At 43.8% G+C, this 27,828-nt stretch overlaps 1 protein-coding gene across 1 annotated transcript in view; it reads right to left on the bottom strand.

The window, feature by feature from the left end:
• Positions 1 to 23,770: 23,770 nt before the first annotated feature.
• The window catches only part of LOC119968589 (glutamate receptor ionotropic, kainate 3-like), a 653,521-nt gene continuing 649,463 nt past the window's right edge, over positions 23,771 to 27,828 (bottom strand). Inside the window, exon 16 of the mRNA XM_038801220.1 lies at positions 23,771 to 24,607. Coding sequence (XP_038657148.1) covers positions 24,413 to 24,607 — 195 coding nt within the window. The 3' untranslated portion in view covers positions 23,771 to 24,412. The remainder of the gene's footprint in view (positions 24,608 to 27,828) is intronic.

The following is a 27,828-nucleotide window of genomic DNA, read 5'->3' as shown; positions in this document are numbered from 1 at the left end:
TATTTTATTTGTAAAACTGTGAGGAAAGGATACCTCACACCAGGAGTGATGACTGACCAATAGGTATCTTTTATGTTAAAACAAACTTTAATTTAAATACAAAATTAACTACATTGACATCAAAGAAATAGATTTACAATTATCAGTTAAACAGTTCTTAATAAAAGGGAAAACTTTAACTTCGTATCTACACCAGCTACTAATTCCAATTAAGCAACTTAATACAGTTCAAATGTCACTTATAAATAAAGTTAACAAACAGGTTTATAAATAAAGTTAACAAACAGGTTTACTTGCTTATTTGTCCAGACCTTTGGAGTGAGAAACTTTCAAGAGTGGATCCAGTACACTTCTGTCTTGTCAAACATATCTGCTCTACATAACATAATTTGGCAAAACTGCTGTTCAACTTAAAATCCTGTGACAGACTGCAAAGCTATAGACAGACCTGGCTCCTCCCATTAATTACATCATTTGTATCCCATTAAGATGTCCCATCACCTTCTTAGCTAGGATGAAGTACAATCCCTCAAATTATCTATATCCCAGAGAACAATCCAAAATATAAACACTATTCCATTAGCCCTTCATCTGTAACCAAGTAAGTGGTTGGAATTAATGATTTCCTCACCTTGAACAAAACCTTAATTATGGGCAAAATTCTACAGTGCAAGTCAGGAAGCAATTCCCAATCCTTTACAATGCAAATTTATGCCATTTTGAGTGGGCCCACATAGCCTGGCATTGTTCCATTCGTCTTCCTTCAATGTTGAGTAACTGTGAAGTGCTCTAACTGCAATGGTTATGAACTTCAAACAGAATTAAGTACTTTCCAATCACCTTCCTTCACAGTTGAGTGATTTTGAAGTAGTCAGCTAGAAATTGACAGCACTTAACTCAGTTTGAAATGGTCCAGGATCTGTCAATCAAAGCTTGATGTTTGTAAACATTGAGGTCAGAGCACTTGAGAGTTATTCAACTGTGAAGGAAGATGAATGGAACAATGCTGACAAGCTGGGTGTGTGTGGAAGCTGTCAATAACAGCCAAGTAAAACCCATTTCAAAGAGAAATGAATGAATGGCTTGCAGATGAAAGGCCATTTAAGAACAGCTGCTTGGTTTTCTCTTTCCAGGAATTGACAGGTGGTGCTTCCTGTGTCTGAATCAGCATGTGTATTGTCGAGGTCAGTGTTAAAGCAGTAATTTATTTCATTACCGCTGTCTGGACTGTTCTCTAGCTTCTAGACAGGGGTCTTTTTTCGTGGGGGGGGGGGGGCTTCCTGACAGGGGTGGCTCTTCTGGGGGACTTCCTGACCAGGATCATTTTTCTGCGAAGTCTGTGGGAAACTCTCCTTCTTTATGGTGTCTCTTTGGGGCATCGCCTTATTTAGGGGTCTCCATGGGGGGTCACTTTATTTAGAGGGTCTCTGGGGAAAGATCTCTTTATTAAGGGGCTTTTGGGTGGGTCTCTTTATTTAGGGGGGTGTCTGCTGGAGGGGTGGCGATGGGGGTTCTGGTGGCTGTGGGTTGGCAGGTTATGCATTGTGGTGGGGTAGGAAGTGGCCCTCGGATGGACTTTGGGGTTCTGATGGGGGTGGTGTGGGCAAGTTTTGCATTTGGGGGGGGAGGGGGAGCGAAGCCCTCAGATGAACTTTAGGTGCAACTTCCTGAAAGTGTTAACCGCTTTGTCCACTGCGAGGTCCACTACGACAGGGCCACCTTTATCAGGACCAGTAGTAATCCGCGCCCACATGACTCCTGGCCCAGAGGACTGGAAAATCACGCAGGCCTGGTGAATATGGCACCTGGACTGCGTGATTAATGACCCATTTGCATCCTCCCAGTAGCGCGGGGTGTGAACCTCGATCCCGCATCAAGCAGGGACCGGAGCATCGGAAACAAATCGGTGCCCGCTGACAATCCCATTTTCTACACAACCGCTGGATTTGTCACCTCATCGGTAACTCTGCTACTGGTGGCACGAGGAGAATTTTGCCCCACTCACACTAGTACTCACACTGCCTTTTTGTATTTTGAACCAGGGTTTTTAATATCATTACTGCCACAAATATGAAATATGTCAATTTATACATTCTTCACACATGTAGACTCAAATTCCTAGCAGATGAAGGGTGGTGGGAAAAGCTAAATCTATGGTCTAAATGCCTTTATTGCAGTGGTTGTGGGCTAGTTTCCTTCAGACTTACCATGCTGACACGATCATTGCGTTAAGGGACTGCTGGCCCAACCCATGTGTTTAGTGCTCCACATCATCCAATTTATGACACTAAAGCCCCATAATGTCCTATTCACTTCCTCAATGAGACCTGGCTATATCCCCACACAATGTTCAACACCCCGTTGCGATTACTGTCTTTACCTCCATGCAATGTCTGACTCATTCACCTCAGAAAGTCCCGCTTGCCTCCCCAGCACCCTTTGAAAATCCCATTCCCTTAGTCCGCAAAGCCAGTCTTACCTGCCCCCGCCCCCCCCCCCCTCCCCGGGCCATTTTATCTGGGACCACCACCCCCACTCCCGCTCCCAGGGCTGCTGTCCCATCTGTCATACAGCACACAGTCAGCATGTTAAACTGACCCTCATATCAATTCTCTTCTCTATGGATACATGTGTCTGCCAACCATTCTGTATTAGGAGATGTGCACTCCCTGAACTCTACTTGATATTTGTTTCCAAGATAATGAGACCAATTACAGATGGGTTAATTAGAAATGAGGATTAGTGCTGAATGGTTGAAACAGCAATATTTGCTTGCAGAACTAACAGCAATGTGCCACTAAATACTGTCTCCATTGACTTGAATAAACTGGGTTAATGTGGGTCACCTACAGTGCAAAATCCTGATTTAATATAGAATTCAACCAGCCTGGTATACCAAAACCCTGATTGGAAATTAATACTGAGCAAGTGCAGTATGTGTTTATTCTGAAAAGATGATTGCACTATATGTGGAGGAAGCATAGATTTGAAGGAAAATGGTACTCACATTTATTAAAATAAATTAATTGAAAAGTTAGTCACTTGAATAAGTGTTATTAAAATACTGACACCAGAAAAATGGACACAGCAATTTTGGATTCAGGTCTGGAGAAAATATCTGCATGTGGGTGATGAAATATTGTGACTCTAGACCCTGGACTATGTGAATGTGTAGTGCAACCAGTAAGGATTGTAATTGTGATGTAGCACTGATATTGCAGTTGTTTTAGCTGTCTTCAGGCTTCTCAAAAACAATTGATAGTGTTTCCTCCTGCAAGCCCTAGCTCCAAGTGTACACCTTTCTTGTTAGAGGTCACAATAATCTGGTGGGTAAAAGAAATCTGGTGGGTAAAAGATCACTGTGCTGATTGTCCCTTTAAGAGTAATATAACCAAGTAAAGGTCACCTAGTCTGAGCGACCAATCAGGACCCAGCAGGTGGAATCTCTCCAAGGGGAGGAGCTCTCCTAGGGCAGAGTTACTATGGACTAGCTGCGAGTATGCAGCCCAAGTAACTGTCTTGTAAATAAAACCCTTTTTGGACCCACCAAAAAAGTCTCTGAAAAGATATTATCACACCACATAACTATCACCCCTTTAATAGAGAAGTTGTAGTACTGGACATTTCCTTTATTTGTCATCAAGACACATTCCTGAAAATCTTTGTTGAACTGTTTTTATTATTTCATGGAATGCGGGCATCACTGGCAGCAAATTTTGCCCACCACCAATTTCCCATGAGAAGGTGGCAGTGAGCGACCTTCTTGAACTGCTTCAGTTCATATAGTGTGGGTACCCCCATAGTGCCGCTAGGAAGGGAGTCCCAAGATTTTGATCCAGCTACAGTGGAGTAATGATCAGCGGAATTCTCCGTCAGCAGAATCCTCCAGTCCACTGGCAGCACACCCTCACCTGCGGGTTTTCCGACAGCATGGCGTGGTCACAATGGGGAACCCCATGGGCAGGCTCTTGGAATGGAGAATCCTGCTGCCGGCAGGGGTGCACCACCCTGGAAAACATGGCTGGCGGACAGGAGAATCCCGCCCAATGTATTTCCATGTCAGGATGGTGGAGTGGCTTGGAAGGGAACTTGCAGGTGGTGGTGTTCTCCTGAACGATATTAGACAACATAGCCTGACTATATTGTACTAATTGGATTGTCTATTAGATGTACCTACCACTGTTTAAAAAAAAATCTATGTTCAATAATTGCAATGTGGTGGTGCTATTTCTGAATGTGCAGGACTGAGAAAAGTTTGGAAAAGATCTTGCCATTTAGCCTGCTTGATAAAGGATCTGGAAACGGCAGGTTGAAGGAGATGGTGGAATCAGGGCCGATAGTGACGGACGTTTATGAGGCATCTTGACAATACATGAATAGGATGGGAATAGAGGGATACAGACCCAAGAAGTGCAGAAGATTTTAATTTAGACAGGTAGCATGGTCGGTGCAGGCTTGGAGGGCCGAAGGGCCTGTTCCTGTGCTGTACTTTTCTTTGATCTTTGTAAGACTGATTTGCTCAACAGCATTCCAGCTGCTGTGATGCTGGAGTCAAAAATATGAAAGCTGATTATTTTGAATGCAAAGAAATGTGCACATGTTTGACAAAATCATGGCCTGCCATTAGGTGGTATTTCTGTTAATGGTTGTGTGGGCTAATTATTGCTATGCCTTTCATGTTAGTCATTTGCAAAAAGAAACTGATGACATTTTGCAATGATTGTCAGACAAAAGAGGCAATTTCATCTGAGTTATCGAAATGCCTGATTGACAGGTAATTTACATACTAAACTTAATCTACTAAATGGCCATAATATTTTTTTCTCGAAATCTGTAGTTGTCCTTGTCGTTGAGAAAAGGACCTTGCATTCGATTGGTACGAAAAACTCAGAGATAATTAAAGGTAAAGTCAAACATTCATTTAATTCTCTCAATTTAGTGAGCAGGATACAGCGCTAATCTGGAGCATTGTGGCTCTTAATTTGGTTTGAGATCTTGAATTTAGTTCTTCAATTATCTGGCACATAACTGTTCTCATTTCTGTCCACTAGAGGTGGCACTGAACAGAACAAAATAAAATAAATTCTTGCATTTATTTAGTGCCTTGCATGGCCTCAGGAAGTCCTAAAGTGTTTAATAGCCAACTAAATACTTTTGAAGAGGAGTCACTGTTGGAATGAAGGGAACGCAGCAATCAAATATCACTGGGCAGCAACTCCCCCAAACTGCAATGTGATAATGATCAGATGCTTTCATTTTTTTAGTGATATAAGGCTTGAGCTGTCTAGTTAAGTACCTGATTGGCACTTAAGTCGGCTGACCTTCTCAAAAGATGATGACACGGGACTCTTGTCGGTCTCCAGCCGATGGGCAGGATGCTCCCCTTTTCAAATCTATTTCTTTGTTTGTTCATGGTGTGTGGATGTTGCTGGCTGGATGAGGATTTATTGCCTATTCCTGGGGGCATTTAAGAGTCAGCTGCATTGCTGTAGATCTGGAGCCACATGTTGGCCAGATTGGGTAAGGACAATGGATTTCCTATTCCTAAGGGATATCAATGAATCAGATGGGTTTTTGTGACAATTGTCTCTTGGTCATCTTTTAATTCCATGTTTATATTGAATTCAAATTTCACCATCTACAATGGTAGGATTCGAACCCGGGTGACCAGAGCATTACGCATGGATCCTGAATTATTAGTGAAACGACAATACCGCTACACCACTGCCTTGTGTACTTTTGTTAGAATCTCAATCGTACACCTGTCACTCATTCTACTTCGATAGGCTTTCACACTGCCAGTAATACTTAACATTTCAATATTCATTTTCAGATGCTGTATTGCTATCTGTTTTGTAGCAATTACTTTCAGCTGCTATTCCACACTTCATGCCGCCATGAAGTATTCAAAAGAATGGCTTCTACCTATTCTGCCGTTATAGTGGGCCACCAGACAGGGTGGCAGAGTAGTTTCAATTTACCTTTTTCTGTCATATGTGGGCATCTGACCATAATGTGTCACTCAAATTAGTACCTAGTCAGGTGAAGAGACATCGGCGTGAATCACATTGCACCTCTCTAGGGAAGCGGCATGTTCAATTTTCAGCAGATTAACATTGGTTTCTGAGAGAAAAAAGTCAGTGTCCGCAATCACATCCCTCAACAGTCTTTGTGAGTTTCTATTCTAGTACTTAGTAAATGTGACATTTTCGGTCAAGTACCAAAACAGCACCAGCCTTTATCATACAACCACCTTTTGATTATGCACGACTGATTTGTGGCTAGAAATCAAGTGTTGACCAAACATTTAATACTTAGCCAATTACCTGTGGCACCAAATCTGACACATTCTCATTCAATCCTTCTCTCGATCGACAATGAGTCAACAGATTCAAAATAAGTGAGTAAGTCGATCCACTACATACAAAATTTGAACTTAATGTCCCAGAAGTATGCTCCATGGAATGAAAAGGAACATAAAATGACCCTGTTCCGCTCAATTTCTCTCAATTTGGATTTAAGGTATACTTTTTGTTTAACATATATTGGACTTTTCCCTCAGTCTGATTTTTTTTTAGCAGGACATGAAAGCTAAATTAAGATTTGAACCTAGTGGGTTGTTGTTAACATAGAAAGTAAAGAACAAGTTAGAGCAGAACCACATTTTTGTCACTGGTGGATTACGATTTGCTCGGTAATTGTGGCAATGTGCATCATCCTCAAAGAGTCCTAAAGAGTCATAAAGGTGAGGGGTGCAGTATGAACTACAAAACACAACAAAGGAGAACACTCTGAATGTATTGTGGGTGTTAAGGCATCTATCTAAATGTGTTTTAGTTTTTTTACACTTATGTTAACTCAATAAAAGTGTTTCAGACTGTTCGATCTGATGGGCAAGAGCCCACAAAGTGGGATTACGCACACTTTGGCACTAATTGGTTTTAAATCAGCCTGAATCCAAAAGGCTGCAGGAAAAGCTGGAGCAGAAGGAGTTCCCCGAGCCTGGAATTAAACCAGAGCGCAAAGTGCGCCTTATTCTGCATCCAGTGCGTGTTATCTGTGAAGATTAAGGTTTATGCTGATGCTGGGGTAGGATTGCGGCACCAACCTCCCTCAACATGGAGCAAACAAAGTGGTCATCCCAACCCTTTCCCCTCTGGAATCAAGTACTTGCAAAACGATTGCTGCTGCTGCAGCACAGGAAATAATTTAACCTGAAGTTGACATGGAATTAAAATTTTGACCTTGAAAGTGACCTCAAATTGTCTTTGATGTTAAACTTAATATTTTTATGTTGTAGTGCAGTGAATTGAAGTGCTTTTGTGTAGAGAATGTTGATTGTTTATATAGTTATACAAGGTGCGATATTCAGATTCAGCATTGATTTTAAGCGTGTGGCTGCTAATTGTTCCTTCAATTTGGTTATGTTTTTTATTGAATGATAAAACCGCCAGACCAGTGTCAAAAGGTGTTGTATACAGCACAGAAGTGATGAAACTGTTACAGCTGCTTTGGGATATATTCCAACAAATGCTGACTGCACTCATGTTAAAATCCAGTGCATAAGCTGCAGCATCATTTTACATTTTCGTTTTGAGTTTGGACAAAAAAAATGTATATACCAAGCTGACTCTTCAAGTGACATGAAAGGATAGGATGTCATCCATGTGCATGTAATTCGTAATGCCATTAGTCATACAAAAGTGAGTCCTTTGAAAGTGTTTAAGTGCACCAACACAGAACTCTCTCCACAACCCTCCAACTGCTGATGGGATTTTCAAAGTTAGGTCTTTTCTAATGTTAAAACTTTGTGTCTGAGGAGGCTTTAATCTAGTTCCTGAGATAAACCAGTCTGCAGGTAAAATCATCCTCTAACTCAGCAATCTCACTCGGGCGTGCTGTAGGATGATTCTTGTTGGCAAAAGAGAAATATCCCACTGATACAACTAAGGATGTTTGACTGAGGTTGAATAAAGGCATATTGCAACAGGGTAGAGGGAGCTCTTCTCTGCATCTAACCACATCATATTTGCGCCCATGGGCACTTGACTTTGGAAGTGGGTACTTGCGATAGAATGTACTCTAGCCCTCTGCACAAACATCGCTCCCCCTCGATGAGAACAACGTTTATTTAAGTCTCCATACATTTGAACGGGAGTGGTTCCACGGCCATCAGTCACCACCCTCATCTTGTATGACCCTAAGCTATATGTTTGTCAATGGACTGTGGAGAAATAGATGAACCTGTCATTGACCAATAATCCACAAGCACAGACTTTCCTTTCAGAGTCACTTAGTGAGTAGCAAAGGGAAATATAGCTTGTTTTAATTTTTGTGTCCAATGTATGGCACTGCACTCATTGAGATAAGAGACTGCATTTTTTGCACAATAGGGAAGATGGACTTTTGAAGATGGAAGACAGGCCCTGGAATGAATGTCCCATCCCTATTTATGAGAGATCCAGTTGTTGCCGACAGGAGGCAAGGCATGATTCACACAGGAGGGAAATCTGAATTGAGCAGGGCCATTTGAACTTTGCACTGAGTTACAACAGACCCCATTTTGATTGTTTAAAGGGCTTTAACACTTGGGAGTCATAAATTGAAGGGCAGATGCCATCTGTTTAACTGTCATGATCAGAAGTTTTTTAAATCTTCTTGAAGCATGAAAAAAAAAAGGCCAAACCAGTCATTAAAGGAAAAACATCCACTGGACTGCATTAACAGGCCATCTGAAAATGCCATCTGATGTAGCTTAAAAACATTTCCATCTGTTTATGCAATTTCAAATGAGCTTTGTTAATATTTACCAAGGTTAGTCGTTATGTCATTGTGAATGATTGGCTGAGTTTCAAAGTCTACAATTATGTGGGTGGGTTTCTGAGTTCACAGTTTCATTAACAGTTTAATGAGGCCATTAAAAGATTATTTGTCTTTGATGTGGAGCCTGAATAGAAGTTTGTATTTTCGAGTAGATTTGAAAGCGTTGAATGGGTTTCATGCCTGGGATATTTTCACAATCAACTGTCTGTGAATAAGAGCTATATTAGATTATTAGATTTTTTTCATCTTTACATGGCTTCTGAAGTCTGTCCATGGTGGATATTGGGTAAGTAGCTATGTATTAGGCGTGTGCGGAACCATGGTAGGATATGAGGAAGCATGGGTTGACAGGGAAGGACCATGGGAGTAAATGAGGACATCTGGGAGGGTAGTACATGAATTGGCATGGAGGGGCCACAGGGCTTTGAGGAGACATGTGGGTCGGACGCATGAGTTGGTTTTGAGGGCCATGGGAGGCATAGGCGGGATGAAATGTGAGTTGGGGGCATGAGTTGACATGGCTAGGCCATGGGAATTGGTGGGGTCATGAGGGCATCTGAGGGGTGAAAGCCAGAGCTTTTGAAACAACTGGCACCAAGTCGCAGAGAACTGAGGCAGGTTCCCCAACCAGCCTGCCTCAGCTTTAACCCAGATCCGTGGCTGCTAGGATCTGCTTCCAAGTTCAGCAGGTACAACATGTTCCCACCCCTACCTCCCCAAAGTGAAAATTGGATCTAAACTGATTTGGGTTTACTGAGTGAGGAAATTTCCCACTCAATCTACCTACCTCAATAGTGGAAATCTGACCAAAAGAATATAAGCACAGGCCAAAGATAAAACATGCTCTGCATTGTTTGCTGGTACCCCACATGCTACATTCACTGATGCATGTGTCAATGTTTTGGACTAGTTATAAATGGACACCTTGAACTTGATTTTAGCGTGCAAAAATGGGTTTAGGGCCGGATAACTTGTAAAACTTAATTTAACAAATCTCACCCTGTTTGCATACTAGCCCCAAACCTGCCCTGTTCCAGGTTTATTGGAGGTCTAACAGTTGACAGGGAGTCAACCGCTCCAAGGAAGCGATTTGACAATTTAACTAAATTTACTGAACCTGGCAGCCTCTAATTTAACCTGCGTTGAAGGCTTTTCAGGGAAACTTAGGAGAGGCAAGAATAGCTTTGGGGACCAAGTAAATATCTTCAAAGAACTGTTGGTAGGTCAGGTGGAATGGGAGTGCTTTCTGCAAAGCCCTGCCCCAACCCAACCACCAACCTGCAGTCACCCCCCCACCCCCCACCCCCACCCGCCAATCCCCGTGAAGTTCTGCAACCTGCATTGGAAACTTCTCCACTTAGCTTAAAGCTAAGCCTATTGATCAAGGCTGACTTTTGGTTGCTGAACCTTAGTAAGGCCAAATGGTTACGCATCATCACAAGTAGGTAAATCATGGACTTCTGGGTTTCCAGTCAGAAACCCTTCCCCCGCTCACCTATGTAATTTGCTCCTGTTAATATTCAGGCCTTTTCTTATAATCCAATTAGAGCAGTTCACGGAGGCAAGATACAGCTTCAGTCTGTAATAAGACCACTGAACAATGACTACAGACAGACACTTCTGAATCTGATATAATTTCTCATAAGAAAATGTGCGGATCAAATCCAATCATATGGTGCATTCAGAGTCTTGATTTATTTCAGTGAAATTGGTATAATTGTAAATTAAACTAATTCTTCATGGAGTTCATGAACAAAAATCATTGAAGGACGTTTTTTGGATGACGTGGATATTAGATGATTTGACTTGCAATCAAAAAAGGGAACTTGGACTTTTTAAACGATTGTGCGCCCAATTAACATAATTTGACAAAAATTTGGGCAGCACGGTAGCACAAGTGGATGGCACTGTGGCTTCACAGCGCCAGGGTCCCAGGTTCAATTCCCCGCTGGGTCACTGTCTGTGCGGAGTCTGCACGTTCTCCCCGTGTCTGCATGGGTTTCCTCCGGTTTCCTCCCACAGTCCAAAGACGTGCAGGTTAGGTGGATTGGCCATGATAAATTGCCCTCAGTGACCAAAAAGGTTATGAGGGGTTATTGGGTTAGGGGATAGGGTGGAAGGGAGGGCTTAAGTGGGTCGGTGCAGACTCGATGGGCCGAATGGCCTCCTTCTGCACTGTATGTTCTATGTTCTTGTTCTATGTTCTATACATCATCCCCAGTCTGTACTGAAAAGATAGTTCAGTTTTTTGGGGTACAGTGATGAAGTGATGACCCATCTCAAGGTCAGCAACATAATTTGTCAACCTCAAAGCCTCTCAGATTTAGGTTAAAACCTCCTCAACCACTTTATTCCATTACACGACTTAATTTTATCTTTCAGGAGAGAAAATGAGAATTTAGCACAGATCTAGGTTGAAACTGGGTGAGTGTTCTATACTTGGCATCCTGCGGACAAAGACCTTAATATCTCCCACGTGCATTCGTGTCCAGGAAATGAAAGGCTGGGAGGAGAGGCAGGCGTGTGGAGAGGGGTGCAGGGGACTAGTATTCTAAAAGCTTATAAAGGGAAAGTAGTTTACTCAATTAAGACCTAGCCTAATCGTGTCAGAAGTATTAATATTTGCTTGCTTAAGTTAACGGAAGAATGGTGCATGTTTAGACATTATTCTCAAGTATTCTTTCCAAAAAATAAACTTTCCTCCAAGGTTACAAGAGTTGCATACCTGCAAACAGCCTTCTGATCAGAGTTGCTATTTCAAAGCTGTTTTCTGTGCTGGGGAATCAGCTGTGAATTTTGAACCGAATACTTCACTTACATTTCATTATATTTTAACAGCAAGATTGTTAAATTTGTAGGTAAAATATCAGAGAAATAATAATTTTTATTATTAATTTTTAAATTTTTCTAATTAAGGGGCAATTTAGTGTGTCCAATCCACCTACCCTGCACATGTTTGGGTTGTGGGGGTGAGACCCACACAGACACTCCACATGGACAGTGATCCAGGGCTGGGATCTAACCCGGGTCCTAGGCGACGTGAGGCAGCAGTGCTAACCACTACACCACCATGCTGCTCTGAGAATTTGATTTCCTCACTATTTCCTTCCAGGTATTTTTGAAACATTAAGTACCTGTCAGCATTTCTCAGCGGTAGTAGCTAAGATGCACTGTTTTCCATGGGAAGGATGAGGAGGGGGAATTTTGAACTGGAAGGCCAAATTTCTTTTAAATTTAGAGTACCCAATTCATTTTTTCCAGTTAAGGGGCAATTCACCTAGGGTTGTGGGGGGGGCGGCAAAACCCACGCAAACTCAGGGAGAATGTGTAAACTCCACATGGACAGTGACCCAGAGCCGGATCGAACCTGGGACCTCGGTGCCGTGAGGCAGCAGGGCTAACCCACTGTACCACCGTGCTGCCCTGGAGGGTCATATTTTGCCCCATCCAGAGTTTACAGGGAATACTTGATTTTGAAATGTGCACATACACAATTGGGTATGATTACATATCAGAAAAGGTAAAATGGCCCCACTGTGTTTGAACTAAGTTTTGATAGAGTTTTCATTATTCAGAATGACTGGCTGCCAATAATGCCCCATCCATTTCCCCAATAAAAGCAGCTATTTAGTTCAAAACAATTTACGATGGTGGCCCTTGCTGCAAAATAAAGACCAGGCTTCATGTAACAGTCACAAACAACTTTAAAGTGGAAGCATCTTTTTGAATGTCCATGGATTTTAAATCTATTTTTCTTCGACTTGACCTATTTGCTATTGTAGGCAAGATACAGCTTGTTTGCTATTGGCTTAACCATCACCCTGTGTGACACCAAGGTAGCATCTATTGACGTGGCCTTTCCCTTCCCTGGTGATCCTTCAATCCTTTACTCACGGTCTCATTGAATTTATATTGTTATAATTTTTTGTTCTCAATGCCAAGGACATTTTAATCATTATTGTCTCCTCTTGCCTTGTTTTGTCAAGTAAATCGTCAATGCCTGACTCTCTTTACAATTACTTTGTTTCAATCTCAGCCACTTTTTTGACCATAATTGGTTTATATTTTTAAATAAAATACTAAATTATGAGATTTTAAGAAGGATTTCTGGAAGCTAATGCAACTTGCAGGAAGACACAAGAAGGAAACTGATTATTAAGTGTCCTGCAGTGTGCAAACTTGCTCAGAAAAGAACTTGAGAGGAAATGATAGTTGGATAAAACCAGAATGACCTTTGAATATTTTGCCATGTCATAAAATGACAAAGGCTCTGTCTAATGACAACAAATAAGACTGACATGGTTAGGATGGCACCAAGCCACAGTACAATAGAATGGGCAACACTCAGGGTTACAGAGCACTGACATATCGGATCAACCACACAAGTTGACTGAGTTAACAAGTGCTGTGCTTCAACACAAACACTGGGCAGAATTTTACGTCCCCACCCACCAGCGGGATCTTCCGGTTCCACCGAGGTCAATGGCGTTTTGAAAGGCTCTCTGCATTTTTCGGTCCCGTAGTGACAGGGCTATAAAATTGCAGCCAATGAGTGGAGGCCAAGCCTCTCCTTTTGGGGAATAGAGAAGCACTAGGGGAGGAATTGTCTCCAAACCACTGTCTTTTAGTCAGCGAAAGAGCAACAAAGTAAAACTGAGACCGAGGATTTTCCCTAGCCAGGAGAGCTGCCAAGTTGAGAACGATTTGTCGCAGAAGTATGGGCAAAATAGAAGAGTTTATTATTGCCAAATGCAGGAACCATTTACAGGACTCACCAGCAGATTCTAATACACTAAGGACTTTCCTAGTGGATGCTGATCACACCAATTTGACATCACTAAATTTACACGTCCTCACAATTCTCCACATCATTGAGACTGACTACCTACCTTTGAATCAAACTATTTTCCACTCATCTGCTATTCACCTACAACATGGAACTTATTACAACTGTTCAAATCATAGTTACCGTATCACAACCTGTTGTCATCACCTTTTGCTCCAACACCTGATATACATAAAGAAAGACTTTCCAATATAAAACGGCAAACACATGAATATTACATACAATGAAGCATGGAGTGTGTTTCATCGCGGCTGATGACTTCTGATGTCCTTAATAATTACCAAAACTTCAATCTTGTGATTCACATAATTGGATCTACCATATGTGTCATTATTTAGTTTCATTCTAAAGCCTATGTGTTAGGAGACTATCACATTCCACTCTGGTGTTCTGCACTTAATATTTATTAGTTCTCTAATCTCTGCTCAGTTTTGCTCAACTTCAATAGAATCACAGAATCCCGACAGTGCAGAAGAAGGCCATCCCGCCCATCAAGTCTGCGCCGACCCTTTGAATGAGCACTCTACCCATGCCCAGTCTCCACTATCCCCATAACCTAACCTGCACATCCTTAGACATGAAGGGGCAATTTAGCATGGCCAATCCACCTAACTTCACATCTTTGGACTGTGGGAGGAAACCGGAGCGCCCGGACGAAACCCACACAGACACGGGGAGAACGTGCAAACTCCGCACAGACAGTGACTCAAGGCTGGAATTGAGCCTGTGTCCCTGGCAATGTGAGGCAGCAGTGTTAATCAATGTGTCACGTCCTACCCAGCCACCATGGTGGTGGCACATCACGGTAGTCAGGAGTACACTGTCAGCCTATATTCAATTACTAAGAGCTCGAGTTGATAAGTAGTTTGGCCAGTGGAAGTTGTTCCCACAGTTTCCTTGCACCAAATTTACAGGACTACACGTACTACAGGACTACAGGACTACATAGATGGCATTGAGGTGCGTAGGGAAGAAGTGTTGGCAATTCTGGACAAGGTGAAAATAGATAAGTCCCCGGGGCCAGATGGGATTTATCCTAGGATTCTCTGGGAAGCCAGGGAAGAGATTGCTGAGCCTTTGGCTTTGATTTTTAGGTCATCATTGGCTACAGGAATAGTGCCAGAGGACTGGAGGATAGCAAATGTGGTCCCTTTGTTCAAGAAGGGGAGTAGAGATAACCCCGGTAACTATAGGCCGGTGAGCCTAACGTCTGTGGTGGGTAAAGTCTTGGAGAGGATTATAAAAGATACAATTTATAATCATCTAGATAGGAATAATATGATTAGGGACAGTCAGCAAGGTTTTGTGAAGGGTAGGTCATGCCTCACAAACCTTATCGAGTTCTTTGAGAAGGTGACTGAACAGGTAGACGAGGGTAGAGCAGTTGATGTGGTGTATATGGATTTCAGTAAAGCGTTTGATAAGGTTCCCCACGGTCGGCTATTGCAGAAAATACGGAGGCTGGGGATTGAGGGTGATTTAGAGATGTGGATCAGAAATTGGCTAGTTGAAAGAAGACAGAGAGTGGTAGTTGATGGGAAATGTTCAGAATGGAGTTCAGTTATGAGTGGCGTACCACAAGGATCTGTTCTGGGGCCGTTGCTGTTTGTCATTTTTATAAATGACCTAGAGGAGGGCGCAGAAGGATGGGTGAGTAAATTTGCAGACGACACTAAAGTCGGTGGAGTTGTAGACAGTGCGGAAGGATGTTGCAGGTTACAGAGGGACATAGATAAGCTGCAGAGCTGGGCTGAGAGGTGGCAAATGGAGTTTAATGTGGAGAAGTGTGAGGTGATTCACTTTGGAAAGAATAACAGAAATGCGGAATATTTGGCTAATGGTAAAATTCTTGGTAGTGTGGATGAGCAGAGGGATCTCGGTGTCCATGTACATAGATCCCTGAAAGTTGCCACCCAGGTTGATAGGGTTGTGAAGAAGGCCTATGGTGTGTTGGCCTTTATTGGTAGAGGGATTGAGTTCCGGAGCCATGAGGTCATGTTGCAGTTGTACAAAACTCTAGTACGGCCGCATTTGGAGTATTGCGTACATTCTGGTCGCCTCATTATAGGAAGGACGTGGAAGCTTTGGAACGGGTGCAGAGGAGATTTACCAGGATGTTGCCTGGTATGGAGGAAAAATCTTATGAGGAAAGGCTGATGGACTTGAGGTTGTTTTCGTTAGAGAGAAGAAGGTTAAGAGGTGACTTAATAGAGGCATACAAAATGATCAGAGGGTTAGATAGGGTGGACAGCGAGAGCCTTCTCCCGCGGATGGAGGTGGCTAGCACGAGGGGACATAGCCTTAAATTGAGGGGTAATAGATATAGGACAGAGGTCAGAGGTGGGTTTTTTACGCAAAGAGTAGTGAGGCCGTGGAATGCCCTACCTGCAACAGTAGTGAACTCGCCAACATTGAGGGCATTTAAAAATTTATTGGATAAGCATATGGATGATAAGGGCATAGTGTAGGTTAGATGGCCTTTAGGTTTTTCCATGTCGGTGCAACATCGAGGGCCGAAGGGCCTGTACTGCGCTGTATCGTTCTATGTTCTATGTTCTAAATGAGAAACTTGTCATTAACAAAGCATTTTGTCACTCTCAGATTCATCAAACTTATCTGCAGTTACTTTAATGAGAGCATATATTTTCCATTACCATAACTCCCTTAATTGGCAAAATTTGAAAACATTTACAGAAAGCTTTTTTTCATCCCACAATTTTAATATAAATTATACACCTCTCATATATTCCACAGCAGTTCACTTTTTGACAGACAGGAACCGCTGTCCGCAATGTCGTATAAAATGCCAAAGTTCCGAAAGATTTGGTGAGGGTTTCTCCGTTTCTGAGACAAGGGGCTGGATTCTCCGTTTGGGAGACTAAGTCCCCATGACGGCATGCAAACAATGGTGTTTTACGCCAGTAAAACTGGCGCAAAACGGCCACTGATTCCCTGCTCCGGGGGGGCTAGCATCAAGGTAGTGTAGAACTTATAGTTCTAACTGGCGATACGTCCCGGAGCATTGCAGGGTTCATGGCCATGCATGCACATGACGGCGGCCTGCAACGGCCGCGCCGTCCTTTATGACAGACCCTGCCCGCAAAAATAGTCCCCTCTTCGGTCGGCTCATGCGCCCCGGACAACCCCCCCACATTGCCCTCAGCCCCGAATATTGCCCCCCCTGCCCACGGATCAGCCCTCCCCAGACAGTGGTGATGCTGGACTGAGTCCGCAGATGCCACGCTGAGTTCCCGACGGATGAGGCTATGAGAATCCCACGCAGATGGGAACTCGGCCGATCAGGGATAGAGCATCGGGGGGCGGGCCGCAGGCAACGGCCTGTGGCCCTGGATACGGCGTGTGGCATACTCCTAGAGTATGCCGCTTTTCTGGGGGTGGAGTATCGCGAAAACGGCGCCACCCCCGATTTCGTCGTCATCGGAGGTTCACTGCTCCGTCGCCGAGTGCAATTTCGGCATCAGAGATCGGAGAATCCAGCCCCTGAAGTGTTGATGTCAATGCAGATTCCATGGACTTTTACAACAGAAAACGGGGGGCGCACCTGGAAAAATTCTGCTACCTTTGAGGGGTTAGCACCGTTGCTGTGTAGAACACAATCAATTCCAATAAAAAGACGGTGCGCGATTCGCCGGGTCGATGACTGACATTCGGGAGGCTGACAAGCTGCAGCGTATATACAATCCCTACACACACCTATCCCAGCCACAAATATGGCACTGGTTGTGCTGGAGTGTGTCCATAAAGCTGATGGGTTGGCAGGGGCCAGAGGACGCCCTGAGGGGCACCCCGGGGGGACAGCTACATGACCCCTGGCTAGGTTTAAAGTGGGCTGTTAGCGGTGTATGCAGCTGCATGGCTGCCTTGCCGGCTGTGGCCGGCAATGGTGGTCCATGCCCATCCACTCCAACCCCATAGCTCACCTCCCCACTACTCCCCTAGGCCTTAGCAGAAGCCCCCCCCCCCCCCCCCCCTCCCCCGACCAGCTGCACAACTGTCAGCAAATTATGGCAATGTTGGACACCTTCCGTCCCCCCTCTCGCTCCCTCAGCAGCCGCCAAAGATTTCACGATCTTTAAAAGCACAAGTGAACCACGCCGTCGGGAACTCGGCCTATCGGAGGCGGCAAATTGCGGAGGCCGCGGAGAATACCGGTTCGGGCCTGCTAATTATATGTGTACTGTACGTGCGTTCCGGGATGCATTGACGCCACAGCTGAGATGCTGGAGCATTGCAATTTAGCATCAAATCGGTGACTGCCGTTGTTTTGACATCAGAACATTTTCTCCGTACAATCGCCTTCCCCGATTTTGCCGTCGGATAATGGAGAATATTTGGATTTTGGTTGCTCTGTGAGTGGAATCATCCCAAAACTTGTCAAAAGTGTCAGTTCCAGACTGAAAACCGGCACGTATCTCCCCAATTACACAGCTGTGTTTTCTCTCCAGATTTTCTGGCACTCTGTGCATGGAAAATCTGGGGCCGTGGTTTTTAACCATCACTCTGGTAGTGCTTGATAAAACCAGCAACATCGACTCCACAAAGATCGGTATGTCATCTTTAAAGGGCCCCTCGGTCAGCACTAAAAATAAACTACCTCCCCCCCCATGGACATGGAGAACCCCCGCCCCACCACCCACATCTCCCCTGAATGGTATTGACTTCGAATCCTTACTGTAAAGTTTAAAGCAAGGAGAGTTGTAATACCACAATGTATTAGATTTTTCTAATGACTCCTGTAGTTGTTTCTCACATTTCATTATGTGGCAATTAATTAATTCTCGTAACCAACACAGTACAGTCCTTTTCTGCCTTAATGCTCTTCTGGCTAAGTCGGCACGCTCTTGAGTTGAACAAGATCAGCTCCTGTATGATGTATAATGTCACAAATTTAGTTAACACCATCTCTAACTTAATAATTCTTAAAGCTCACTCTGAGCATGACTGGAACAAAACATTAACATGAACATTAGTTATCTTGTCCATTCCTCAAAGAACAACCAAAAATAATCTATTGCATTTTCTGATAATTTCTGAATTATAGGCAGTTATGTTGTTCCTGCACTTAAAATTAATAAGCATATCACCATGCAGAACATCTTTGTCACTGTTGATTTATTACGTTGATAGGGGACAAAATTGAATTGTTTAAAAAAGTACATAAAACAAGACAACTGAACCAAGGTGGATGATTCTTCTTGAAGGGAAGATGGTTGGTAAATTATCCAGAACCTCTGCCTAAATCTGAAAAATTCAGAAAAATAATTATTTCTCAATGTTTTATTGGTTGGCCAATAGCTGTGAAATGTTAATCCAGATCAAACATCAGTTCCTGGGAACATTTCGTATTTGAGAATCGAATGATATTTATTGCAAGCATTTATACAAGGGAGGTGAGATAGCATATGTTCATGAGCCTGGACCCTAGTAGTCATTCCAACTTCCTTTTCAAATTTCTGTTGATATTTTACTCTGAGCTGGTTTTTAACATTTGTAAGAACTATGATAGTGTCTTCTAAATTAATTAATTCTAACACCACAAAAAAAATGGAATGGTGTATCTCAATGTTGTTAAAATGCTGTGTTGTTCATGGAGGTGGGGCGAATGTTTATGATTGTTAATATTATTGTTATTTTTGGTATTTTACTAAGGTGCGTTATTGTTGTATAAATTCAAAATTTTTCAATAAAAAATATTTCCAAAAAAAATAAAATAAAAAAATAATGATAACCTTCATTGTTTACAATAAACGTTTCTCCCTGTTCAGAGGTTTAGCAGTCCATAACCATACTCAATCAAAAATGGGCTACATGTACACTGTAGTGTACATCCGACACACTAGGAAGTTCTAATCCAATTGTTTCTAAAGAAGAATTCAGTGGAGCTCCCCCCTTCCCCCACCAGGATTATAAATGTCTAAGAGTCAAACTTGTAGAAGAATTCAAATAAAAGCAGTTCTTGACACCTTAATGCCAGCAACCACAAGTGAGTTTTCCCTGAAGGCGATGGAGAGAAGTGGACAGGATTCCTCATCTCGCACACCCGTTTTCTGGTGCGGCATGGCATGGCCCCATCGGCAGCGGGGTCCTCCAGCCTGCTCACCGGCCACCATTGTGGCCACCCCACGCCATCGGGAAATCTGCGGAAGTGACGGCGCTGCCGGCCAAACGGAGGATCCCGCCGACAGAGAATCCCGCCTCGTTTTAAATTTGGCTGTTCTTTTTTTTTAAACACAAAGGGCGAGATTCTCCCATATGGGGAGAAATCGTAAGGCTGGCGTCAAATCTGGGCGTGTTTGACGCCAGCCCCCCCTTCCCGACCGGGAACCGATTCTGGTCCCCGGTTGGGGCTAGCAGCCCGACGCCGTAAGCTCCGGCATCACGGGCTTAATGAATTTCGTTAAGCCCGCTTGCCCGAGTTAGCGCCGGCTGACGCGTCATATGACGTCAGCCGCGCATGCGCGGATTGGAAGACTCCAACCCGCGCATGCGCGGATGACGTCATCGCGTATTTGCGCGAAACCCGCGCATGCGCGGGCCGGGATGCCCCTCAGCCGCCCCGCAAATGGATACTGCGGGGCGGCGGAAGGACAAATAGTGCGCGGGCATCGGGCCCATGGCACCCTTGGCACGGCCGTGGTACTGCCGTGCCAATCGGTGCCATGGTTATAAAATGCGAGTGTTTATGGCCGTTTTTACGAACGGCCAGACCAGGTGTGTTTGCCGTTCGTAAAAACAGCCGTAAAGGGCTGGGAACTCAGCCCATCTATCAGCTGTGAATCGCTGCCGGCCGTAAAAAAACGGCGGCAGCGATTCGTGTCGGGAGTTGGGCGTGGGGGGGGGGGGAGAATAGCGGGAGGGCGTCGGAACAGCGTGACTGTAAAATTTTACGAGCCACGCTATTCTCCGCACCGTCGGGAGTGCGGAGAATCTCGCCCAAAAGGTACAGTTTGTGGAGAACCGGACAAACACGTGAGTTGGGAGTGAATGGATTGGCGGGCAGTGAATGGATCGGCGGGCAATGTAAACTTCATAGAAATGTTGGGAATCTAAAATTGTATTTGTGTTTTCTTTATTTTACCATTTTGGTTATTTTTAGCAAAACCGTTGCACTTGATCCGGCATGCCTCAATACGATACTGGTCTCATTTCTATTGTCTGCCATCTGGAAGAAAACATTCTATCATGAGACTAAAGTTTAGACCTGCCAAGAATCTGTGTGCAAACACATCCTTTGTATAAGGGCACTATAAATGGAACAAAGACCTCAAGAGAGTCACACAACAGGTGAAGTGAATAAATATTAAGTACAGTTTGCAGATAATGAGAATAAAGAAAATTGAAAATAATGAGGGAAAAAGGATTTATTTTGACTTTACAGTTTACTCATATTCAAATGATTGGCTTTGCGATGATTGGTTGAAATATTTACTGCTACTGACAATAATTATGTGACTTCATACTGGAATTAAACACAAGCTGTGAATGTATGCAGTATGAATGTGTGTCTGCATCAGCATGCGAGAGAGTGTTGAATGGAGGGGGAACTTGCATGAGCTGCAATCAATCACTAAAAACATTGCAAAATACTTGTAAGAGATGTATTACACTCAGACTCAAAGAAACTTTAAGCTGTGATTAAATACTAATAACGTTCTACATGTACACTGTCCTGCCACAGTGTGTGTGTGAGAGAACTCTGAAAGATTAATGGGCACATTCTCCACTCAGCCTTGTGTGGTCTTCACTTGTTTAATTAAGACATTGTTCTAAACTTCAACAAAGTAGTACAGCTTCCTGTGGAGTGTACCAATATTTGATGACAGCAGGACAATATTCTGTTCTCTTGCACAGCTTTAAGATCATGGACCATGCCTTCCTATTGTTTGGAAAGAGAAACCATTGACACCTGCACGAGAAAGATTAACTCAACATCCCCAATATCATTTCTCCCTCTCTTTATTCCCGATGAAAAGCCAAATGGACTTGAAATGGTAACTCTGCTTTCTCTCTCTGCAGATGCTGTCAGACCTATTGAATTTTTCCAGCATCCTCTATCCTTTCAGGTTCCAGCATCCACACTATTTTGCTTATAATTGTGGGTTTTCAACGAGTACCTCTATTTTCAAAACTGGTGCCATGCTCAGAGAAGGTCAGCCTTTTCCCTTAACTACACCATTTTCAATTCTCTACTCTTGAATGCTCTGGATTCGCAAATGCTGATCATACTGTGTATCTTAACAAAATGGCTCACCCTCATGTGTGATCTGAAACAGTGAATGCCAGTGGTTTACTGATCATCGGCTTTGCAGCCATGCTTGATCCAATAGTCATTAGAAGTGGAGCTTCCCAGCATGACACAGTTAGCTGGTAACCAGATGTGAACATCCAGGTTTCATGCTCTCCTCAAAATTCAGAGGGATTTGGCAGGGGATGGGGTTATGGGGAGGCCAATGTTGACTTCCACTGCTACACCAGAGGAAATCTATTAGCATAGCACAGACCGTGGACCCTGGTACAAATCATTCAGGTTCACAAAGATCATTGCATGTCACCATTTCGGAGAGACACATTTTTAAAGAAAGTTTTATTTATTGGCCTCTTTATAAAATAGCCAATTTAGAATGTGTAAGAATTCCTGAGTCCACTGAAGGCTAAGAAGTGCAATCTGTTAAAGTGGGAAATGCACAGTCGACTCTACTATTTCTGTGACATGTGAAACCGGACACCGCCATTTCAATTGGCAGAGAACCATGTCAACAAATATTAAAATAAAATTAAATTGCAAAGTGGTTAGTTCTGCTGCCTCATGGCGCGGAGGTCCCAGGTTCGATCCTGGCTCTGGGTCACTGTCTGTGTGGAGTTTGCACATTCTCCCCGTGTTTGTGTGGGTTTTGCCCCCACAACCAAAAGACGCGCAGGGTAGGTGGATTAGCCACGCTAAATTGCCCCTTTATTGGAAAAAAATAATTGGGTATTCTAAATTTATAAAAAAAAAGAAAATTGTACACAATTTATTCTAATGTGTCAGATCATTAAGGATGAAAACTATGAATAATGGATTACGGTAGGGGTTAAGGGATGAGCATTTTAATGATAATGTCAACCTTCATGGCAAGATAAAGAATTGGAAAGGTTTTTCTCTCAAAATTATGTCGCTGTGTGTTTCCCTTTCCCTCCTTACCTTTATCTTCATCTCTCTTTGTCTTTCCCTCTCTCTTTCCCCCACCTCTTTCTCTCCTTCTCATATCACTGAGAAGAGAAATAAAGGTCCAATCAGTGAATGCTCACTCTAAATTACTGACTAACTGACTAATGACAAAGATTTCAATCTATGGTACACTTTGTAATGCCAACATTTACAATTACCCCTATGGCAGTGTTACAATATAAGCTGTTTTAACATTTGCAATAAGAATTGGGGAAAAAGGATGCAGTGAAATATGAAACGGCTCAACTTCAAGGTTTGCTAAGTCAATGACACCCACTGTGGCCGAGTCCTCCAGTGTGAACTTGTTCAGATCTGGGCAATAGTGGCATGCCAGGATGCGGCCACATCAATGCGCTTTCAATGGCTCAATCTGGCATCAGACAAAAGGGTTAGCTCCTTTTCTAATTCTGTCCCAAGGATGCAGTCCATTTCCTAGGTCAACCTCCAACCAACCATTCAATGGGAGGCAGGGAGATACTGTAGTTTGCAATGAACCGGAAGCTGTCTGTGATTTAGTCGGTAAATTAAAAATTGCAGGTTATTTATATAAACAAAACCGAAGGATATTTTTTTAAAAAGAATAATCAACACATACTCGACAGACTATCCCTAATTAGCAGATAGTTCTTTGGTAATTTTTACTGAATTAAAATTTTGTTCACATGGTAAAATCCCTTCAAAACCATCATTTCATAAAAACACTACCATTTGTTCTTTCTGTTAATCAAGCACAAATTAAACAATTAGATAAAAAACTGGACACAAAATATGAAAACAACTACATTTTGTATACTCTGCTTGTCATCTTGATGTCTGTTTAGTCCTTTCCGTTTTGATTTTTGTTTCCCCACATCCCTCCCACCCACCCCCAATCTCGCAGTTTTCTGGAGGCACCATTCACTTCCAGCTCTGTCTATTAGTGTCTCTCAATGGCAGAAAGGAAGCACAGCACTGAGGTAAAAGATAAAGGAGTAACAGCTGCTGAGACATGACAGCAACTTTTCATGCTGTGAGTTAAATGGTCAACTGCACCCTTGAATGAAGGTACTGCGTGCAGCACTCTTGAAATCAATATCCATAGATGCCTCCTGTCTGAGTCAATACCTGGAGCTGACAGAATGAGTGTTGTTATTGTCATGCTGAAGGTTTCCACCAAGGTGTAATTGCACTGTTGCTACTTCATTTTCTCCATTGTTTTGGCCTTACTGCCCACTGCCTGGTTCCATTTCTTCCAATATATCAGCACTGAGATTTCCCACGCATTTAGTGTTTGGGGTTTGATGTCCCCGTTTGTCCTGGTTCAAGTTTCAGAAACACTACCTGTAGCCTTGTGCTGTTTTTAGTTATGTTTTCCATGCGTTGCATATTGCATTTGTCCATGCTCTGGGGTTTTTCCGTTTTTTGAAACACCTTTGATGTCCGACAGGCCCTGTCTCTGAAACAAATCTCCAGCCTCTCTCCTCTTTCAGTGCTAGAGCGCGCCTATTCTGCTCCCAGCACAGGCTGCATATCTCCTAGGGGAACACCGGAGTCAGCCCAGTGTTGCAGGTCATGTTGTCCTTCCCGGGCAGTCGCCGGTCATTGAATGTATGCATGTTGATTACCGCCTCGGTCTTCACCATGACTGGCGCCTGAGGCTTGTGCTTCACTCGCCGTTGGCACGTGAGGGATAACCGAAGTTCCTGAGCCATGGTGCTGCACAAGGATCTCTGGGAAAATATCAGTCACACATTTGGTGATACTAGTTTTACAGCCCATCTTATTTTTCAGCAGAATAAAGTTATGAATGGAATATTTAAAGTATTAAAAACCCCACACGAAGCCTTTGGCCATTTTGAATGATGAAAGTTTGTCATAGGGTTAAATGGTAATAGAAAGAAAGATCATTCTTATATCTACATAACTGCGGTTATCTATTATGATCCTTCATCATCACTTGATCAAGGTGTCCGATCTCCGAACTCTCAGCACTGTGGGAGTTCCTTCACACGGGCGGAGTAGTTTAAGAAGATGGCTCACACTTTCAAGGACAACTAGATATGGGAGATAAATTCTGGCCATGCTTTGGATGTCGTTATTTCGAAAACAAGTAGAAAGCATGCCGAGAAAAATAAATAATTGCATTACTGGTGTTACACTCACTATATGCAGTGTAAAAAGTAACACACAAACACGGGGAGAATGTGCAAACTCCACACGGACAGTGACCTGGAGGCAGAATCGAACCTGGGACCAGGGCTAATCCACTGCGTTACAGTGCTACTCCAATTATTGCCATTCTGCTGGACTGGGCAAATATCTCCCCCAGTTGACAGCATTTTAAGAGAGGTTTGAGTGGAGGTTGATCCCAAGGATCAGCAGGCATTTTCAACTTGCACAACTGTAATTTGTATTTTTCTATTTACTTTTTACATGTGGGGTTTGGAACAATTTTTATAAGTGCAGGCTTATTTCCTGGCCTCCAAGACGTTTATAGGAATTCCTCTGCAGTAAATGGAGGCAAGACAATGCTGTTCGAAAGCAACGTTATCTCAGTTCCAAACAATATGTTAAAAAAAAACTCCTATTAAAATAATATTGAATAGAGCAGCAGGCTATTTTGTTCTACCTCCTGTGACACATTTCCAATTAGGCATAGTCCACAGCAGCAGAATTGAAATTAAGTCCCCCATGGCTCCCATCTGTGGCACCACAAATTCCCCCCAGCCATGCGAGACAGAACCTTTCGGAAATGGAGACGGGACGGGACGGGGGCACACAACAGTTAGGGATGCCTATAGGGCACAGACGAGCGATGCTGGACGAACTGATAGAGGAATGGGAACTGCCGACAGGACAGGAAATGAGACACCTGCAAATAAACCAATTTCTCCGCAAAGAGACAGTAGGGTACCCTGGGGCCACAGAAACTACACTGTTAGATGACCTGATAAGCATAGACAGTAAAAAAGGGGGACAATGTGGGAAAATGCATGGACAGCTACTGGGCAGAACCTGAACACCACTGGACGAGACAAGACGGAAATGGGAGGACGAACTGGGGACAGAAGTGCGGTGGGGACTCTGGAGCGAAGCACTGAGCAGAGCCAACTCCACCTCCTCCTGCGTAAGGCTTAGCCTCATGCAGCTTAAAGTGGTGCACAGAGCACACTTGACCAGAACCCGAATGAGCAGGTTCTTCCCAGAGGTGGAGGACAAATGTGAACAGTGCCAGAGGGGCCTGGCCAACCACACCCACATGTTTCTGGATTTGTCACTAACTTGCGGGGCTCTGGACAGTCTTCTCTGAGGCAATGTCGAAGGTTGTGGGGGTGAGGGTGAAGCCATGCCTGATTATCGCCATCTTCGGGGTATCAGAGCAGCCAGAGCTACACATGGGGAAGAGGGCCGACGTCCTCGCTTTCGCTTCCCCAATTGCACGCTGAAGAATCCTGCTCGGCTGGCGATCAGCAGCACCACCCACAGCTACAGACTGGCTTGCTGACCTTTCGGAATTTCTCCACCTGGAGAAGATTAAGTATGCCATTCGGGGGTCAGAGGAAGGCTTCCTAAACACATGGGGACCGTTTGACAGCCTGTTCCAGAACCTGTTCGAGGCCAGCAGCAACGAGTAAGATGGGGAAATGGAAAAGATGGAAAGAAAAGGGAGAGGAAAAAAGAAAAATAAAGACAGGAGGGGAAACCATAGGAGTGCGCAGGCGGGGCGGGGTGGGGTGGGGGGGGGAGGTCGGTTGCGGGGAAGAGGAGAAAAGGCTGGAGAGACACAAAAAGGAACAATGTGGGAGGGAGGGGCCAACCACCCCCCCTCCCCCCCCCCCCTCCCCTATGACAGGAGAAACACAGCTGAAGTTGATGGGGGAAGAAAAGAAAGGGGGGGGAGAGAAAGCAGGGGGGAAAGCCCCGAGAAAAAACAATCAGGGGGGTGCACAAGGGGGGGCAGGGCTGGGGGGGGGAGGACCACCATGCACCAAGCCAAATGATGGCAGAATGTAAATAAGGGAAGGACAAGACAAACCTTTCAGTAAAATACAGTAAATAAATATGGCCAACAATGCACATCACTGTTTATAACTTTTGAAAATGTCAATAAAAAGATTTAAAAGAAAAGAATTGAAATTAAGAGCTTTCTATGTGGAGGAGCGGAGGAGTAGGCCAGTGTTTCATTACGATGTTGGGTTGCAACACTCCTAAAGATGTCCTCTGGCAGATTGACGGGGATGTTAAGTTACCCTAACATTCATTTGGCAATACACAGTCCCTTCTGAACTTTATCAGATATATTGGCCAAAATGCTCTTGGAAAATAACAGAGAGTTCACAGCATTCGTCAAGATTGCAATCTAAACACTTCCCTCTGTCATTCACTCTGTTTCTTTCTAACAGGAAAAGTCCAGATTGTAAGGCTTGCCAGGGGATGCTAACTCTGGCTCATTCTTACCCATTTTTGACTCCTCCTCTGTATTGTGAAACTGTCACTTTTTACAGAATTATAACATTTATAGCAGGGGTGGCAGTGTGATGCAGTGGTTAGCACTGCTGCCTAACGGTGCCGCGTACCCAGGTTCGATCTGGGCCCCGGATCACTGTCCGTGTGGAGTTTGCACATACTCCGCATGTCTGCATGGGTCTCACCCCCACAACCCAAAGCTGTACAGGGTAGCTGGATTGGCCCCACTAAATTGCCCCCTTAATTGGAAACATTTAAAAATAACTATTAATTTTATTTTTTTTACCGCACTGCTGAAGGCCATTGGGCTAGTGGCCTTTGGAGCTCCTTGAAGTGGACGATGTCATTCGGCCCATTAATTCCAAGCTGGTCAACAAGGACCTGACTACACAAATCCCATTTTCCAGCACTTGACTCGCAGCCCTGGAGGTTACGGCAGCGCAAGTGAATATCTAAATACTTAGTGAATGTGATCGAGTTTCTG

Source organism: Scyliorhinus canicula, chromosome 1 (assembly GCF_902713615.1).
Source record: "Scyliorhinus canicula chromosome 1, sScyCan1.1, whole genome shotgun sequence".
NCBI classification, from domain to species: domain Eukaryota; kingdom Metazoa; phylum Chordata; class Chondrichthyes; order Carcharhiniformes; family Scyliorhinidae; genus Scyliorhinus; species Scyliorhinus canicula.
This window is presented reverse-complemented; position numbering and strand designations above follow the sequence as displayed.